Below are 19,005 nucleotides of genomic sequence, written 5' to 3' on the forward strand. Positions count from 1 at the left end.
GGCAGATTTTGGAATCACCTCTTTACAAACTCTTTATTGACCCTTTGTCATTGAAGCATTACCACTTGTGCAGATATGGTAACAATATTCATGAAGAGTACAATTAGTAACAATGTATAATAGAGTGCATTATCCCCTGAAAATATGAAGCCTAACATTTTAGTGCATTTAAAAATATTTAGTAGTATATTTAGTTAATTGTAGTGAATACTTTATATAAACTCAAGAGTTTCATAGTAACATAGAATAGTGTCCTACTTAATTCATAGTTACTGAGAAAATTATTTCTGGGTGGTTTTATCTCTAAGAACAATAGAAGTTTTCAGATCTGCACTCATGAAGACTGACATCCTTGTTTTATTTAAGTTGGATGTACCAGGTGGCCAGTTTAATCTGATTCCTATTCATGGAATAGGAATTCATGGAATCAGTTCTTTGCTGATGGAAAAGTTCAGTCAGGTATGTAATTCAAATAGGTTTACCTGCTAACACTTAACTTTTTTACAGTTCATACTCCTGAGGACATTTCTCTAACAGAAGTTTCTCCAGAAAAAGCTAATTTCAAATAAACATGTTGCTGTTTAAAAACTCTTCCCCATCATACTAGACCACAGGCTCATTTTTCTTAGGAATTATCTTTTCTATACTAAGACGCATTCCAAGAAAAAAAATACTACTAAAATTAATACTTGACTTGTCTTCACATATTTCTAGCTTATTAATATAGTATATATATTTGAGGCTCTCAAATACTAATCCACCTTACCATCAGTAGTAGCATTTGTGACAAAACCACTGTTCAGAACTAAACAGCATTTCCACCCAGGTTTTATTTTTCTATTCTTATACAAGGAAAAGTGTGTAGCTATAGATGATACATTTTTGCAAACCATTCACTTTCTGATTTTGACTTTTAAAAATTAAGGCGTTACTGGAACAAAAGGAAAGCAGAGTCTCTGCTAATTACTATTTGGCTACATGAGGTTTTGCCAATTATCTTAAGATGACAATTATCTTAAGATGACAATTATCTTAAGAATGTTAGATTAGTTGAACACAGATCTCAAACAGCATTGTGTCACACTCATTTTGACAGTGTTTTGGAGACTAAGGTTTGTTAGTAACTCAAACTGTTTTCACGTTTGTCAGCTAACTGGTGTTTCACTGCTACAGGAACTTACAAACAATGTAAGCAGGTTTCAATTACATTTACAATATTTAATGCATTTTTTATTTGCATTTCATTCAGCTTGAACAATTAAAATATATGGACATTCAAAATATAGGCATGAAACACCAAGTTAACAGCATTGCAGAGGAATAATTAAATTCTTTCCTCTGAAGTTAGACTTTCCTGAGAAAACTGTATCAATATTAATGATTTCACTGTTGGCTGTAAGTAAAAAACCCTAAATTGCAGCCGAGCAAGATGAAAGTATCTAAGTGGAACATCAGTAGCTCATGAAGGAAGGACAGGATCTGCCAAGGGCTTTTATGCAATATTCATTTATATGATTAGCTAGAGTTCTAATATTAAATAACCCCCAAAATGCCTAAAGAATTTCCTCCATAGGAAGCATGAGAAAAAATTCCAGAAATTATACTCGATTTTTTAAATTTGTGTTTAAAAATAAAAACTTAAGTGCTTTTTGTTTAGTTCTTTCCTACCTGCCATTCTGTAATTGCTTGGTAGCACTTTTCTCCCTTTCCTAAAGTGTCATTTAAAATTCAGATACAGAGTGTGTGCTCTGTCAGGTAAGTGTCATTTTCAGAGAACAAATCCCTTTATCCCTGGATGAGAGTTATTCCCCACAGAAAAGCCAGGATGCGCTTCTGGTTCCAAGGATCAATAGACATTTATGTCAGCTTCATGAAAATGTAACACAAAAGAACCATCTTGCCATGTTGACATTAACTTAAAAAACAAAGATACAGCATAAAAATTGTGTGAACATTGTACAAATAAAAATCAATGAAATGTTAGTTAGAACAGAAATTCTTCACTTATACTGCTATAAAAATGCATAAAGTGTAAACTTTATGTGTGAGAGTATGCCAAATTTTATTCATATTTTTAAATATGAATATGATTTGGGAAGATTTATTAAAATATACCAGTGAGACTGTTATTTGAGTGGATTCTCTAATTATCCATATTCATTGACTATCCAATTACAGTAGGTCTTTTTATTTCAGAAGGAACAATGTCTTCTGTAAATGGTAGTACAAAGTTTATGATAGGTGTTTATTCCAGATAAAGAATGACTGTTTGCTTTAGAGGCATATCTGGTATGCTAAGCTTCATTATATAGTCAGTCTATTTCATCAAGAGTCTGAGCTACAAAAGCTAAGTATTTTAAATTGTTTTGTACTATTAAAGTAATGTTATAAAGTACCAACATAATTTCATTTACAACAGGAAAAAAAGCAGCTGTATTATACTTGGCTCGAAGTCTGTATCTAAAGAACTGTCCATTTAACCAAGCTAAAAAACAACCCCAAAATCCTCAGTTTGTTAAACATGAGGTTCTCTGGTTTTCTTTTATATTCACTGTAGCATTATCTTTAAAGTATAACCCCCCTTTTGAAATGCAATTTAGCTAGTTATTTCATGACTCTTGGTTTTCAGACCATCCGTTCTACACAGTCTCTACACAAAAGTGATGAATCTCAGGCTTTAAGAATATAAAGCATCCAGTATGCCCAAGCAAAGTTTGCAGGTCACAAGTATCATCAAAGCACTGGTTGGTGTTTTATAGTGTATGGTGAACATAAGTGGACCAGGAAAAAAAAAAGTTTTCTCAGTAATAGGTTATTGAAAAAAACCCCAAACCCCAAACATCCACTGAATCCTAATACGTATGAGCCTTCATGGTTACTCCTGATACAAGTTTTAATTGTGAAATACCAATATGAAATGTTAAGACACTTGGTGCATAAAAATAGGTTTCTTCTAAAAATGTGTTGGATCCTTCCAAGTCACACCCAGGGTTTCCATCCAGGAAAGAGCTGGCTTAGATTTTTAGGGTCCATGGCCTGCTGTATGAGGAGGTTCACCTGGCCTCCCACACTAAGCACTGTTCCCTCCTCAACACCTTTCAGCTTCTCCTGAAGTCTCATCAGAACACGCTCAGCCACTTTGTTAAAACTCTGGTCATCATTGCTGGCAGAACAAAAAAAGAAAAACAGGTGCACTAGATATGGATTCTGAACAACATGAGCAACACTGAGTAAGAAAAACATAAAGCAAGGCAACAGTGCAGTAGGCAGACAGTAAGAAAAAAAAAATCTTGCACCTGGCTTTCCTTTTACATTCCTGTGGATCAGTATTGGGTGTAGAGCTCATGTCAGCCTCATCCTCTGGTCTCTGCTGCAAATACAACGCTTTCAAGGGGTTCATGGTCCAGTCGAAAAGAGGATCATATAGCAGCACCTACACAGTAAATAAACCTCTATTTAATTTAAACTGTTAATTACAGCTAGTTCAGTGCCCTAGCAGGAAAAGAAATACTCAGTTGGTAATACTCACGCTAACCACAATATTAGGAGGTTTGCGGGTTTTTCTTACATCCAATAGAATTGGGCTAAATTGCTTAGTAGACAATCGAACAATAAAACTACATCTGGTCATTTGCAGGTATTTGTGTTGTTCATACTTGACTCAGTTTTGCCACCTAGTCCCATCTCAGCAACGAAGAGGTAAGCTTTTAATACTCTTCTAGGAACTAAATATCATTGTTAGTTTTTAATGCATAGCGTAAGCTGCTTTAAAAAATTACTTTCATTCTCTTCTTTGTGACTTATGCAAAGAGGACTTAATTCAATCAGCACTACTCATGCTAGTAATGTTGCACTATGGCTAGAAACATTTAGATACTGAAGAGGGAAAACAGCATCTGCCTGAAACGAATAGTTACCATAGAAAATGCAAGCTGGTCTTGATTTTATTGAAGATTACATGAATTAACAAATCTGGCCAACACTACTACATTCAAATTCAGCAAAAAAACCCTACATGAATATTTGGTACAGTAATGCATATGAAGACAAAAACAAGAAACTGAGGATATACTGGCAGGTTACTAGCAGAAAGAATGAAAAAATGCTTACCTCTACAATAGTCAGCAAAGCTTCTTGAGAATTTCTCATAACAGTCATTGTTTTCTCACAGCATCTAGAAAAATTTTTTACTGTATTTTTAGGTTAATTTTGGTAAAATAGAATGTTATTTTCATCATTTAAATAACAGATATTTGTACCCTTCTTAAAAGTTAATTTCTAACATTTAAGTAACCTCTTTGATATTTCCCTTTTAGAGGGGGGGAAAAAAAAAAAAAAAAAAAAAGAAATTTAGAAATGTAAGACCAGAAGAAGACTGGGTAGTTCACTGAATATATTCCCGCTGGGAAAGAGATTACCCGTTTCACTGCCTGGAATGTTTCTATATGCATAATTAACCACTGAGTTAACACTGACTGTTCAGGTATGTCACAATGGCAGAACTGCTTGGCTGGATGAAAACGTGTGTGCCACGTGCTCTGCAACATGCTGGAGAATCTTGGTAGGGTTCCTTAACATGAAATGAGCACAGTAGCCAGACTTCAAACTATTTCTGAAATCTCTCCAATGAGTTTAGATACAGAAGTGGTTACCTCCATTCACTCCCAAGCAAACTAAACTTGTGGAAGGAATACAAAACTTTCCTTACAGGACAGGTACTCCAGTGAAAGGGGGATTAGGCCTCCTGTCTACTTCAGGATGAGAACACATCCAACAAAGTTAACTATGTTCACACCCCATCTTGAGAGGACTTCTTTAAGCACTTACACCTAAACTGTTAGTTACAAGTCAATCTGGCTGAGGCAGAAACAGTTATCTGCGCCAGTACTTTTTATACTGTATTTGCTTCAGCTGCAGCCAAACAATTAATGTTTTTCTGTATCATCGGACAAAAGTTTCAGAAGTAACACGGAACTGTGAATTTGACAGCATCACGTTTAGAATAGAAGTGACAGTGATTGTTCCTTCACAGGACAAAGGTATATTAGGAACTACTTATTAACGTTAATTGCTACCTTACAAAGACAACACTATGTACTTTTTTAAAGACAAGAAATTTGGGGTTTGCAAACATCACAAAGAGAGAAATGTCCTCCTTTTCAGGGCTCTCTTGGGTCATTCACAGAAGATAGGATGGAGGTTGACAGAAACTCAGCCCTTTTAGGATTCTTCTGTTTTCCAGCTCAAATTTATTGTGGGATTGACATATTGCACTTGCAAAGTAATATCAAATATATGATCCAAAAGAGGAAAAGACTGCAAATTACTTGCATAAAACTGAACAGAAATAAGAAACAGAACAAAATGGTTCAAAGAAACTTATTAGCTCCAAATATATAGTATAGCTCTGAAAGAAATACTTAGTTCTGAAGGAAAAAAATCCAGCAGTCTAAATCAAGGGATGAAATTTAGCTGTGGAGCCTTTGGAAGCACTGAGCCATCCCAGAATTCCACAAGAGGGTGACAATAACCTATTATTAGTGAAGAATATGAAAAGCTGAGCAACAATAATGAACTTGTAATTGGTTATATAAATAAGAGTGTATGAATTAGAGGACAGCATTTAGGTTTGGATACTATCAGCAGAAATCTGAGTCTCCTCTCAAGCATGGGAACTATTTAACATGTAACAATGTTAATGCCGAAGGTACTCTGCTGCCTCCTTACCCCTATGCAATACAGGAGCACTTACCTTCTGAAGACTCCTTCCACGCCAGTAATACCCATTCCATCCACAATGTCCCTGGTTAATCTAAATGGAACAGTCTCTGGTGTGGGAAGGATTTTACCTTGCTCAAAAGCAACCCCTAAATGAAAGGATAAGAAGTGTTTTAAAAAATGTTAAAGTAAAGAAAAATTAAGGTTCTCTTACCTGTCCTACTTACCCAGATCTATATGCACTAGTTCTGCCGTTTGTTCATCTATCAAGATATTCTGAACGTGTCTGTCTCCAAGTCCAAGAATGTAGCCAACTAAAACAAAAAGGTTAAGTGCTGAAACCATATTTACATGCCATAAAAACCAGGGAAAATTTAACAAAGAGAAGATTATTAGAATCAGTGTAACACGTGCAAACAAATTAAAAGTGAGACTATTTCTTCCCCCGTGTATACATATTACTCCAGCAAAGAGCAAATGCCACTCCACAAATCCAAACTCAAAAGGTTAACTGAATACAGTTGTAAAAAGGTTATTCTCATACAGATGTGTATTGTTTCATCTACTCCACAGACTCCTTCCCATTTCTCTCTGTAGACAGGTTAACCAAACAATTTCACAGTGTTTTTTTTTTTTTTAAAAAAAAGGATAAAAGCCAAGTGCACAAGAAAATTAGGGTTTATTATTACTATTTTTAAAAAAACCTTTTAACTCACAGTATCATGTAATCCAGAAAACAGGACTGCACATAATTCAGTAGGGGCAGCTCAACCATACCTAAATAGTTCCTGAGTGATTCTTGTCTAAGTCAATTTTAAAAATCTCCAGTGACACAATTTATAAGATCTTTTGTGTAAGCCTATTTCAGCACTTTACTGTCCTTAAATGTAGAAACCCTTCAAATTAAATCTCCCTTGCTGCAAATTACACCCTTTACTGTTTTTCTATTAGGTAATGGACATAGATAGCAGTAGTATTTGCTACAAAAATCTTTCATCTGAATTTTCCTGAACTATACATCTACTTCATTTTTTTCAGCAAAAAGAGGTGTATAAACAACATGCTAACATCTAAAAGAGGATCTACTGCAATGTATACAATCTACTATCAAATGTCTTCCAAAGACTCCATATAGAAGTGAGTCATCCAAAGGAAATCCACAGTCCAAGTACATATATCTCCTTATTAAGACACAAAAATCAAGGTGAAAATGCCAAAGCTTAAAAAACCATTTCAGCCATGGCTAATGATGCCAGTACAAAGAAAGTAAAAGATTAAGGTTTTCAACTCAGTTAAAATATCTGAGATTAAAAGAGTACATGATAAATCAAAACAACAGAATTAGTCAGGTAGAAACTTTAAAGAAGCCTACCAGAACTTAAAAATACAAACCACTATATAAAAAAAAAACCAACAGAATTTCATTGTTTTTCTACTGCAAAAAGGGGCAGCAGGGGAGTGGGGGGATGAATCAGAAATCTTAATTACAAAAAGAATGCTGGTGTTCTTGCTGGCAGTTTTTGCCCCCTACTGCCCCTTTTATGACATGTGACAAAAGCAGAATAGCCATTACCTCTGAAATGGTACAAACTCTTAGTCTACAGAATCTAAAAAGTCCATGTTAATAATCCAATATAATACCTATAGAAGACGTGGCCACACTGCGAGTGTACGCCAATCGTTTTTCAAACCACACAGCTGGATCCAGGAATTTTTCCATGCAGAAATAACGAAACACAGGCTGAAAGTTCTCGCAGACTTTCATGAAGATGTTGTATTTCTCTTCAGAATGTTTCTTTTGTGCACCCTTTAAACAAATACAAAATGTTTTCCCCATGACTGACTGCTCCGAAAGGAAATTACCTCTGCCTTTGAAATAAACAGATTCCTCCTTTCTACCCCTCTCCCCTCCATTAAATGCTGTTCTCACTCCTTTCCCTCTCTGAGCTATGAATTAATGTCTTTTTTACAGCAATCTTTAGTGCACCTATCTATCTGTTTTATTAAATTAAATTTTCATACACAACTCATGGGCTACATGTAAAAAACACACTCCCATTTCTTTGGCTCAGCATATGTATATTTTATATGCAGGTACAGGTAAGCACATCTTGTTGGGAGATACTTCCTCTTGCACTCTGTTCTGGTACCTTTGCTTATCTGATGGCTCATGTCACTGCAAGAAAGTCATTCTCACTCATTCACATGCAAAAGCTGCACAAAGCCAGATTTAAATATACTTTCATCCTGTTAGTACTATACAACTTAAAGAAATAATTTCTTGCACAATCATGGTGATATAAAGTAAAATTGCAATATTCTAAACGTATGGTGAGGTGGTTTGTGGAACTAAACTAAACCAGCTGAATCCACATAACAGCTACCTACCATCAGAAGAAAGAACCTTCCCCTACTTCTATCTACTGAACCAGGTATTTTTCTGCCAGTTTACATAAAGTTAGTCTTCTTTGGCTTAGCTCCCTGTGGTGACTCACTGTGGGGGGGTGTAAGGTACATGGCTGTCATGGTGGAGGAGAAGCCAGACCCCTTCATACTAACAGCAATTAAGCCATTATATTCATCTCAGCTGCATTCTAAAACCATGTTTTTATTTTCAAGGACTAGTATTTATAATTTTGGTTTATTCGTGAAAGTAAAAATGATTTTTTCAATGCAACGAGAAACATGACAAATATAACTTAAATCTGTCAGATAACCTTATACTGACACTGTTGGTTCTCTGTAATGATCACTTTGGAATTCCGATAGATTGATATTCCAGAAAAGAGTTCACAGATTTCTTGGAGATTCAGCTATATTCAAATCTTTCCTGCAACAGTCATTCATTTAACAATTTTTGGTTTTGTAAGAACTCTTCCCAGGCTGCATTCAGATTAGTTTGAAGAACTACTAATTTCACGCCACTGGTCATATTCATTATGATATACTTAGAGCATAGTATATAATTCTCTATAAATATGTAAAAAACCAACCCTCTGTGTAAAAGAATGTAAGCCAGATATTTTTCTTTAATTATTTTGACTCACCATCATTATTTCCTGACACTGATAACTGGAATAATCTTTTGGCCTGTATCTCTTGTGAGCTCCCTCGTTGGCATTCACAAGAAACTCCCCAATGGGAGTTGTTCCCGAGCACCACTCAAGAACACCACTTCTCTGAGAAAGGGGAACCACCTGTAAAAACAAAACCACTGCTACATGGGGAAGGGTTATACACACACAACTATGAATATGCATACCACAGAGTGTGGGTGTATATTTGTGTTTGTTTTAAAAAAAACCCAAGCAACAACAAAAACCCTCCAAACCATACAGCTTACCCCAATATATGTTCTAAATACACATATAAAAAATACACTCAAGGTTTTTCTGTCAATCAAATACTTGCAAATTTCTTCCTAGACCAGAGAACCTTCCACTAGGTACTTCAATACAACTTATTGATTATACTCAATTTGCATGTTTGCGTTGGTATTCTGAATGACCTGATTGCCAACAGCTTGCTATGCTTGAATGGGATAATACAAGCATTGTGGAAATTTCACACAAAAAGTAAAATCTGGAACAAACATATGGTAGCTGTCTGAACATATTAGGTTTGTCTTACTCTGCTTTCCATCCTAGGGAACAGTTTCTCACTTCATAACTGGCTGTAATAGAATCATAGAATCATTTAGGTTGGAAAAGACCTTCAAGATCATCCAGTCCAACCATCAACCATGCCCACTAAACCATGTCCTGAAGTACCCCGTCCACTTGCTTTTTGAATACCTCCAGGGATGGTGACTCAACCACTTCCCTGGGCAGCCTATTCCAATGTCTGACAACCCTCTCAGTAAAAATTTTTTTCCTAATATCTAACCTAAATCTCCCTTGCCTCAACTTGAGGCCATTTCCTCTCGTCCTATCTCCAGCCACCTGACAGAAGAGACCAACACCCACCTCACTACAACCCCCTTTCAGGTAGTTGTAGAGAGCAGTAAGTCTCCCCTCAGCCTCCTCTTTTCTAGACTAAACAACCCCAGTTCCCTCAGCCACTCCTCGTAAGACTTGTGCTCCAGGCCCCTCACCAACTTGGTTGCCCTTGTCTGGACATGCTCCAGCACCTCAATATCTGTCTTGTAGGGAGGGGCCCAAAACTGAACACAGCACTCGAGGTGCGGCCTCACCAGTGCCTCCTGTTCAGAACCACCTCCTTGCTCCTGCTGGCCACGCTATTTCTGATACAGGGCAGGGTGCTATTGGCCTTCTTGGCCACCTGGGCACACTGCTGGCTCACATTCAGCCAGCTGTCAACCAGCACCCCCAGGTCCTTTTCTGCCGGGCAGCTTTCCAGACACTCTTCCCCGAGCCTGCAGTTCTGCATGGGGTTGCTGCTGAGTTACCTCAATTGCTGTAGCAGTGTGCTGGTTTCAGCTGGGACAGAGGTAATTTTCTTCATAGTAGCTAGCATGGGGCTGTATTTCAGATGTGTGCTGAAAACAGTGTTGATAACAGAGGGATGTTTTCATTCCTGCTGAGTGGTGCTCACACAGAGCCAAGGGCTTTGCTGCTACTCCCCCAACCCCACCAGCGAGCAGGCTGGGGGGGCACAAGGAGCTGGGACGGGACACAGCTGGGACAGCTGACCCCGACTGACCCAAGGGATATTCCAGACCATATGACATGATCAGCATATAAAGGTGGGGGAAGAAGAGGGAAGGGGGAACCTTCAGAATGATGGGGTTTGTCTTCCCAAGTCACTGTTACGTGTGATGGAGCCCTGCTGTCCTGGAGATGGCTGAACACCTGCCTGCCCATGGGAAGCAGTGAATGAATTCCTTGTGCTTTGCTTGTGTGTGCAGCTTTTGCTTTACCTATTAAACTGTCTTTATCTCATTCATTTTTGCACACATAAAAACCTGAGTCTTCATTGAAAATTAGTCAAAAAACCGCGACTCTAACTCCACCTGTGAATTCTTAAAACTATGCTAGCAATCCAGATAAGCTCCTTTAGAGATTCTGGAGTGCACATTTCTCATTTGTCAAAGACAAGAACTTTTACTTAGAGAGTACTTATTCAGAGGTCACCTTCATAGCTTTTGTTATAAACCCAAGCACGTAAAAAGGAAGGAGGAGGGGAAAGTTCCAGTTCAAATACACTTTCTGCATTCACAATAAGAATTCATTCTTGTATTTCCAATTCCAACAAAAACAGTTCTGCAATTCAAATTCTGCATGAACAGACAGTAGATGGGACTTCTGGATTCAATTGTAAGGAATACTGCAAGACTAAAATTAATTATCAATTAAGGAATATCGCAACACTAAAATGGATGAGAATTCATAAACAAGCTTGTATGCTCAAGTTCAATAACTAGCAACTTACAGTTCAAGGACAGCGCATGACTTAATTCCTTTTCAATTATAAGTTCATGTAAAGAAAGCTTTGAAGAGTATTTAAATATACATTTGGCATCAGAATTTTTTTTAAGGATTTAGAAAAAAATTAAATTGTAATAATTGTTGTAATTTTAATAATTAAATTGTATTAATTGTTTATTCCATACCTTAAAGGAGCAGTGAATATTTTAACAACACACAAATAAATACACTTTCATATTGTCTTTGGGTTAAAAAGAGGAGAATGGAGAAATATGCTTTATTGGTAGCAGTTACTCCTCTGCTGCAGCAGCTGTTTAGTGTTACCTTGTATCTTCGGATTGTTAATTTTCTCTTTCGTGTTTCAGTGTTTTGCTGGAGCAATGTATTGCACATCTGGAAAACCTGCTGCATAACAGCATCTTGTCTCAGGTCATCACGCCCCTTTAGCATAAGCAGAAAAAGCAGTTAAAAGAACACTTTTCAGCATCCAACTTCTTGTTCAACAACGTTAAAAAGTTATTTAAAAAATTTTCACAAAACACAAGTTACTTTTCCACAATAATCACCTGTAATAAAATGTAATTAACAACTGTTTTTCTCTGCATTTGGTTTTCTAATAGTGCTCAGCTGCTTAAGCAGAACCATCATTAACTTAAAACATCACCTTTTTCTTCTTTTTTTTTTTTGACAAATGTTATTTGATTAAGGTTTCAATTGACCTACCTGCCTCACGGTACCCTTTTAAAAAAATGGATGTTTCATTCACCATATTTAGCAATCCAGCACACAGCTGAAGCAGCATCAGTTGGTGCTGCAGTTCCGATTAGTGGATGCAGATCTAGTGATTTATGCTTCTCTTTAAAACTTGCAAAACTACCCGATACTTAACAGCAAAACAGAATTCTCCCAGCAGCTGCTGAATGTTTACATTCAAAGAGAGACAGAATGAAATCAATTGAGTTTAATGAGAAATAAATTTTTTGAGAGATTTGTGTTTCTATGTGAATGTTTTTGATTGTCTCTGAATCTTAGTTCTTTTTATATGGGGAAGAAAGAAAAAAGGAGGTATTTAACACAAAATGTTGATAGCTTTTACTTGCTGTACAGTCCAGGTCACTCCTTGAGGCATGACCACGCAAGATCTGGTTGTTGTCAGGTAAGCTACTGTATATTACATGCATTACTGAAAAATAGTTACAAAAATATTAAATATTATTACTTATTATTAGATATTATTATTATTATGTTGTTGTTATATTACTTATTATTACTTTGTAATTTCCTTTATTAAAGCACTTCTGCCCTGAGAAAACTGACACTGAACTGTGAAAAGTCTGCTCAAGGTACAGAAGTGATACATGAGAAAACTGACACGAGAACTTCAAAAAAATTTCTACATGCCAAGTCTCTGAGATGTTATTACAACTGACAGAACTTACCTTTACCAGCTGCCTCCTTTCTTTACCATCTGACCCTACACAATCTATTATTTTAGGCAGATTCAGGCCTCCTGCTAACCGAAATTCTGGCTTAAAAGACCTTATTGTCACCAAATTTTCATAACGTCCTGTGGGATCCACCTGAAATTATAAATTAGTTTAAAATTAATATAAATATTACCTCCATTTCACTCAGAGAAAGTGGTAATGAGTTGTTTGCAAACCTCATTAGCAGACTATATGCTAAATATTAATATAAGCATACCATCATCTACAAGGATAACACCCACAAAGGCTACAAAAATATGCTGAGCAAAGGAGTGAGTCTGATTCCTCCTTGTTCACCTCATTGGTAGAGGGGACATGGTGCTCCAGACTTCCACTAAACAAGCTCTGACACAATTTCAGCCTGTCCCAACTAGCATTGTCTCTAGAAAATGTTCGTGTACAGCTGGGTGGCATTAGGCTTTCATTAGGCTGCAAACAAACTCAATCTACAATCCTAAAACTGTTAAAATCTACAGGATCTGTATCTTCAGCCATCCTCCATATCCTCATGCCACAAAGCAACCCTACTCAGTTAGCTATAAGGAAATATCACTCCAGCTGTTTACATCGCAGACCTTCAACTATTTCAGATAGTTTGTACTGGAGAAGAAGAAAGGCAAAGAAACTGACTGTTGAGTCATACAAAGGACCAACACCTGGGACCAAGAGCCCTACAAACAAATGCTATTTAGCTTGAGTGGCAATTTCTGGCCTCTGAAATCAAAGGGCATAATGTCCCTTGGCTTGGTTTTATTTAGCTTTATAGACATAGCCTGAGGGACTTCAACACAGGGAAATTTGGCTTTGTGAGATGTACATTTTAGGTGGCTGGCCCAAAAAGCAGCTCTACACTCCTGAAACTGGTAAGCTTCCCAGGTAGAGCATGTGATATCTAAGAATGAGTGCACCCATACAATCGACCACTTATGCTAATGGGAATGCGTCATTCACCATTACTGAATGGTAAAGACACATAAGCTGGCCATTTAAGAACAGCTGAAGAGGCGTATCTATTAATTCTCACAACTTTCTGGACATTAAGTGCCCCCCTAAAACTCTGAACTAGCACTTACAAAGTAAGATCCTCTCTGGGATTTAGGTAGCTTGTTACCCCCTTTGACAATGAAAGGCTAGTCAGTGGTAACAGTGGCAAAGCCATCTTCACACAATAAGCCACTATCCAGCAAATGTAAGACTTGGGGTCAAGGTCTTCTAAAGCCTAAGGAAAGCATCTCACATTGCATCTCCCATCTAACAGGAAAGTACCCCTGGTAGGCTGACCTGTAAAGAGCATGGGAATCTGATGAAGAGATCTATGCCCTCGCTGCCATTATAAAAATTTGAAGTTGAGTCTAAGATTTGATATTATACTGTGTATTTATTTCAACTTCAGTCACCTTAATTTCCATGGTGGGAACAACAACATCGTCCAAGTTCTTCAGTTTAATAATTGGCTGGTCAGCTGGAATACTTATTCCTTCTGTAATTAAAAGTAATTTGTTTTTAAATTCAGAACTATAAACACACATCAAAGCTCACAAAACGCAGCTTACATTGCTTTTGGGACCCAAAACCTCATTGCATACGTCTGTCAAGCTGATGATGATGACCACGGGACAACTGGAGTTTTCTGGAGTTTCATACTCAAAGTCTGAACCTTACAGTGCAAGTAATTACTATGACTTTTGATCCAGACTAAGTTCTACATTTATCAAAAACAGGACACACTGCTAGCACAGTATCTCCTTTAACTTAACATCAATACTTAGAAATATACTTTTTTATCCAAGAAAATAAAATACATCTTCACTATTAAAAACAATTTTTCCAAGACTTACTTCTTTGAGATTTCCATGGAGTAGCATCTACATTTGCTAATGTGATGTAAGCATCACAAAGTGCTTCAACGCCTCTAACCATATGAGCTTTCCTTTTTCTTATGATACTGATTATATTGCTAGCAGCCTCCATTCTGTCCTAAAAAACCCCAACAGAATACAAATATCAGATCTTGCAAACTGCACCTTGTAAGATTAAAGATGCATCATAACATGCAGTCAATTAAGTACAATTGAGATACATCCTATGAAAACAGATAAAATTGCAATAATGGACAGCCTGATATGAACAAAAATAATTCGAAGAAAAGTTCTGTGTTGTCTAATCTGAGATAATAAGTAGAAAATTATTGGGGATGGAGAAAGAGCAAATCTGTCCAGGCAAAGTGCAAAAAATTCTTCAGAAAAAGGGACAGGCAGTTTTGGATGTTCTTCCATCATCTTCCTGCTTCCGTTATTTCCTTCCAACTGGAAAAAAAAGCCTGTACGGAAAAGGCAAAAATCATGCCTAACTCTGAGAGACTTAGTTGAGTTTAGCACAATCCTACTCCTAAGGGTGGGACCACAAAAGAACTACAAATCTGAGAGAAAGATGAAAAAAAGCCACATAAAAATGTGGTGAAAAATTGTATCAGTGTAGGGAGTAAGAGTGTAATGACAAACAACCATGCCAGGCCTATAGTGATAGGGGAAAGGGGCATTAATCTAGATATGAGATAATTCCAAAGACAGGTTCCAACAAAAATTAAGCTGTAACAACATTAACATGAAGGCACAGTTCAGTATTACCTATCATCATGGCTTTAACATATAAAGATCATATAAAGGAACAAAAGATATACCACACAAGGCTAAATACTTAATTAGAACAGATGTTATTACTCAAAGCAGAAAAAAATACTCAATTCAGTACATACTTTTAGAAATAAACCCACTCAAGTCTTTGTTGCATCTAAACTGCCTTTTACAGAATCACACATCAAGGACACGTTAACCATGATTTGTTCCATCCCATAATTACTTCCTTCAATAATAATTACCAATGTATGCACAAAAGGAGTTTTTTTTAATTATTAAAAGTACTTTCTTCCTCCCACTCTTTCTTAACAAGTCAGCTGATGAGCTCTACACTAAAATACCCCTTGACTTTTTTTTTTTTTTCTCCATTTTTTAACAAAATGAAAAGACTGAATGTGATAAATAGAATAGAATTTTTTTGTAGTCACCACATCAAGCTGGGAGATTTCTTTCGGTGCATTTTTAATTAACTTATTTCTTCTTATTGCATCTGGTTTTGTGAGGAGTTCATCTTTGTTAGCATTTGCCAAAGCTAATATTATAAACAAAGTATGATGTGGATGATCCATTGAAATTCTAGACATTAGCTGTCAAGAAAAACAAAAAGATCCCAATATTGAAAACTGTACAGAAGAAAAAAAATTACTTAATTAACACTATTAATTCTTTTGAACTTCTAAGGTTCCTAATAAGAAAAACAGAGTAATACTTAGATGGTATTTCCACAACTAAAGTACATTCAAAGTACCTGCATAAGACTATTCTACAACAAGAAAATCAATTAAGTAGCAAGGAATAAAGTCTCCAATCCTCTCCCCTTCTCCCCCCACTATATTGATTTTGCATCACTCATTTTTAATACACCTATATCACCTACATAACTCATTTAGCTACAACTGCACAAAGGAAGATACGTATTTTTTAGAAGTATGCACTACTAAGCCATGCAAAATATCTTTAGATATAAAAAGCATAAATTACATTATTCAGAACTTCATGAAATCCTAAACCACCCATCCTCTTGGTTCCCATCCGAGCAGCCAGCTGGTACATCAGAGGCAAAAACTTGTATGAAGGAATCTTCTCTGCATTTTTCTGTAGTAGAGAAAATTCAGTTAGAAAGCTGCACTAAACACACACACACACACACACACACACACACACAAAGCTAATAACAAAATACCAGGTAAGAGCTAGCAATTTTGGTTTTGCTTTCTTTTTTAAATTGAGAGTAATCATTGCTGTGTGAGCAAATAGCAATCCAGTGAGTATCACATCATCTTGGTCCCTGTGCCCTAAATTCTACAAGTGCTTCATAAGAAAACTATTTTCTATTATATTAGAGCAGATCTTAGATACATTGATTGAGAATTAATTTCTAGATTCTTTGTGGCAAGAGACAATCCTAATTGAAAAAAAATTACAATCTAGTTTAAGACAAGAAACAATTGTGTGTTAAAAATATGAGTAAAGGAACACTTTATATTTTTCAAAGTTAATTATAATACAAAGCAAATAATTAAATTATACAGCTTTCTGTTATACACAGATCATTAGGTAAGAATTAGCAGATTTCTTGCATGATTCTAGAAATGATAGAATAAACCTGAGAATGAGAACTTTACTGGTCCCCAGCTACTGTGTTACACAATCTCAAAGCATATCCTTTCACCTAAAAGTATGTATTATATAAAGTAGAATAACGTACTAAAGGATGTTGAAGATGGGTAGTATCCAAGGGTGTAAAGAACAAGGTGACAATAGTGAAAGATCATGAAATATGCTTAATCATACAGACTTGTCAAATTAAAATGCTAAATTGAATTAAGTTAAATTAAAATGCATTGAGAATTACAGCTCTCACTGATGAAAAACTAACTGATGAGCAATGGTGACTGAAAAAAAGTTTTGAGGGAAATGTTAAGGAGATACATAGGAAAGTACACTGCACAGTACTATAATTCATCTTCTAGAAACACAGGATGAGAAGGAGAAGAAAGATGGATAATTTAATGTCAAAGTATAAGGAAAAGCAACAGCAGACATATACCTTCATCATTTCATTGACTCTGTCAACTCCAGAATTTTCAAGCCATAGAGAACAGAGTCGGAAGATCCACATATCATATTCTTCTCCACTTAGTAAACAGCTGATATAGTTCTCCACTGCTTTACACAAGAAACGCTTACGATCCTCAGTTAGAGCACGTATGGCACACTCATCCAGTTCAAGTTCTCGCTGAACCTTCACTGTATACCTATATGAACAGACATTATTTTTAAACAACAAATTATCTCTTAAGGAACTTACAGCAAGGTTGTCCCTAGTTCTCTTACTAATTTAACATTTTTTAAACTTGTTTTGTATGTACAAGCACAGTAAAATAAACAACTGAGAAACCAAATCATGGAAGCTATTGCTTTGGTGTATGTCCACACAGACCCACCCCTCTAAGTAAATTTTCAGTCAATGTCTTTTTTCTTTTTAATAATTTAATCTCAATATTGGTGTAAATGTGAATATCCAGTCCATATCATTTGTGTAAAGACTCCAGTTTCCAACAGCTGAGGTTCAATTTATCCACTCACTTGCAATTGTTCTTACTATATCTTTAAGAATTCTGTATTAAGATGAATTCTACTCTTTCACCAAATGTGTAATTGAGAAAAATCTCAAACTCATTTATTTCCACTCTGTAATCTTTTCCCTGTCAGACTGAACAGATCCAGGGAATAAATGTGAATTCTGGCCCATGATCATCCATACTGTTTTTAACTGCTGTAACATTCCTTGGTTTAGCTTTGGACCACACTGTCTAGCACTCTCCTAGACCGTGTTCAGGCACAGTTCCGAAACTATTTGCAACAAGCACTACAGATTTGACCACTATTTTGTAGAGAAGGAAAAATTCAGCTGTAGAGATGTGACCCATGCTGTACCACTTGCCCAGAGAATTAGTAAAGATGGAGCCTTTAATAGCTCCATAGTAACCACCTCTTCATTTGAATCCTCACCTATTTGCCTGAAATCTACGCTGCCTGAAGAGGCCGACCTCCTCTTTGGCCTTCTTCAGTAATGCCTGCTTATTTTCAAACTCTGAAGATTTCATGTAATTCTCAATTCGCTGGTACTGATTATCTGAGAAACGAGCCAAAGACAGGAAGGCCTTCATCTTTCCTTTCTTCAGCTCATCACTGCTGTCTCCACTGTGGCTTGCAGCAATTTCCACAGCCTAAAAGGGAAGTTACAATAATGGTAAGACTGATAATCAGATTAATAGTGCTGCGTAATACTTGATTAAACTCTATTATCACAGAAAAACAGAATGGTTGAGGTTAGAAGGGACCTCTGGAGGTCATCTTGTCCAACCCCCCTGCTCAAGCAGGGTCATCTGCTCAAACAGGTTATTAAATGTTGCCTATGATGGAATATATATGCATACAAAATAAAACCTACCAGGTTGAGTATTTTTCTCCTAAGTGAATTTAATATTTGAGGAGTGTTCTAGTGCAAACAGTCAAAAAGATTATCCTGTATGAAACAGCTTTAATAACCATACAGGAGTCTCCTACAGCTATCTATCTTTTAGAGTAACTAGGCATGAAGTTTTACAATAATTTTACAACCTTACAATATAAGATGGTGAGAATAAATAGAAGACAGGCCAAAAAGTGCCCAAAAGAAAAGGAAATTATATGTGCAAGTCATTGATTCAAATCATCAGAGTGAAGAAAGCCTGTAGAAAGTAACAGAGAAAAGCAACTATGTAGAGTTTC

The 19,005-nt window shown here is 36.4% G+C and overlaps 1 protein-coding gene across 3 annotated transcripts in view; it reads right to left on the bottom strand.

Annotated features, from left to right (window-relative positions):
• Positions 1-812: 812 nt before the first annotated feature.
• Positions 813-19,005, bottom strand: part of ATM (ATM serine/threonine kinase) — a 79,229-nt gene continuing 61,036 nt past the window's right edge. For all 3 annotated transcript variants that reach the window (XM_049823682.1, XM_049823684.1, XM_049823681.1), the window contains 15 exons: positions 18,244-18,461; positions 17,279-17,486; positions 16,210-16,323; positions 15,657-15,815; positions 14,431-14,569; positions 13,990-14,072; positions 12,545-12,685; positions 11,430-11,546; positions 8,766-8,915; positions 7,360-7,525; positions 5,946-6,032; positions 5,753-5,867; positions 4,111-4,174; positions 3,297-3,433; positions 813-3,163 (listed from right to left, as the gene is read on the bottom strand). In XM_049823682.1, coding sequence (XP_049679639.1) covers positions 2,980-3,163; positions 3,297-3,433; positions 4,111-4,174; positions 5,753-5,867; positions 5,946-6,032; positions 7,360-7,525; positions 8,766-8,915; positions 11,430-11,546; positions 12,545-12,685; positions 13,990-14,072; positions 14,431-14,569; positions 15,657-15,815; positions 16,210-16,323; positions 17,279-17,486; positions 18,244-18,461 — 2,082 coding nt within the window. In that variant the 3' untranslated portion in view covers positions 813-2,979. The remainder of the gene's footprint in view (positions 3,164-3,296; positions 3,434-4,110; positions 4,175-5,752; positions 5,868-5,945; positions 6,033-7,359; positions 7,526-8,765; positions 8,916-11,429; positions 11,547-12,544; positions 12,686-13,989; positions 14,073-14,430; positions 14,570-15,656; positions 15,816-16,209; positions 16,324-17,278; positions 17,487-18,243; positions 18,462-19,005) is intronic.

The sequence above is a fragment of the Accipiter gentilis genome, chromosome 19 (genome assembly GCF_929443795.1).
Source record: "Accipiter gentilis chromosome 19, bAccGen1.1, whole genome shotgun sequence".
NCBI classification, from domain to species: Eukaryota; Metazoa; Chordata; class Aves; order Accipitriformes; family Accipitridae; genus Astur; species Astur gentilis.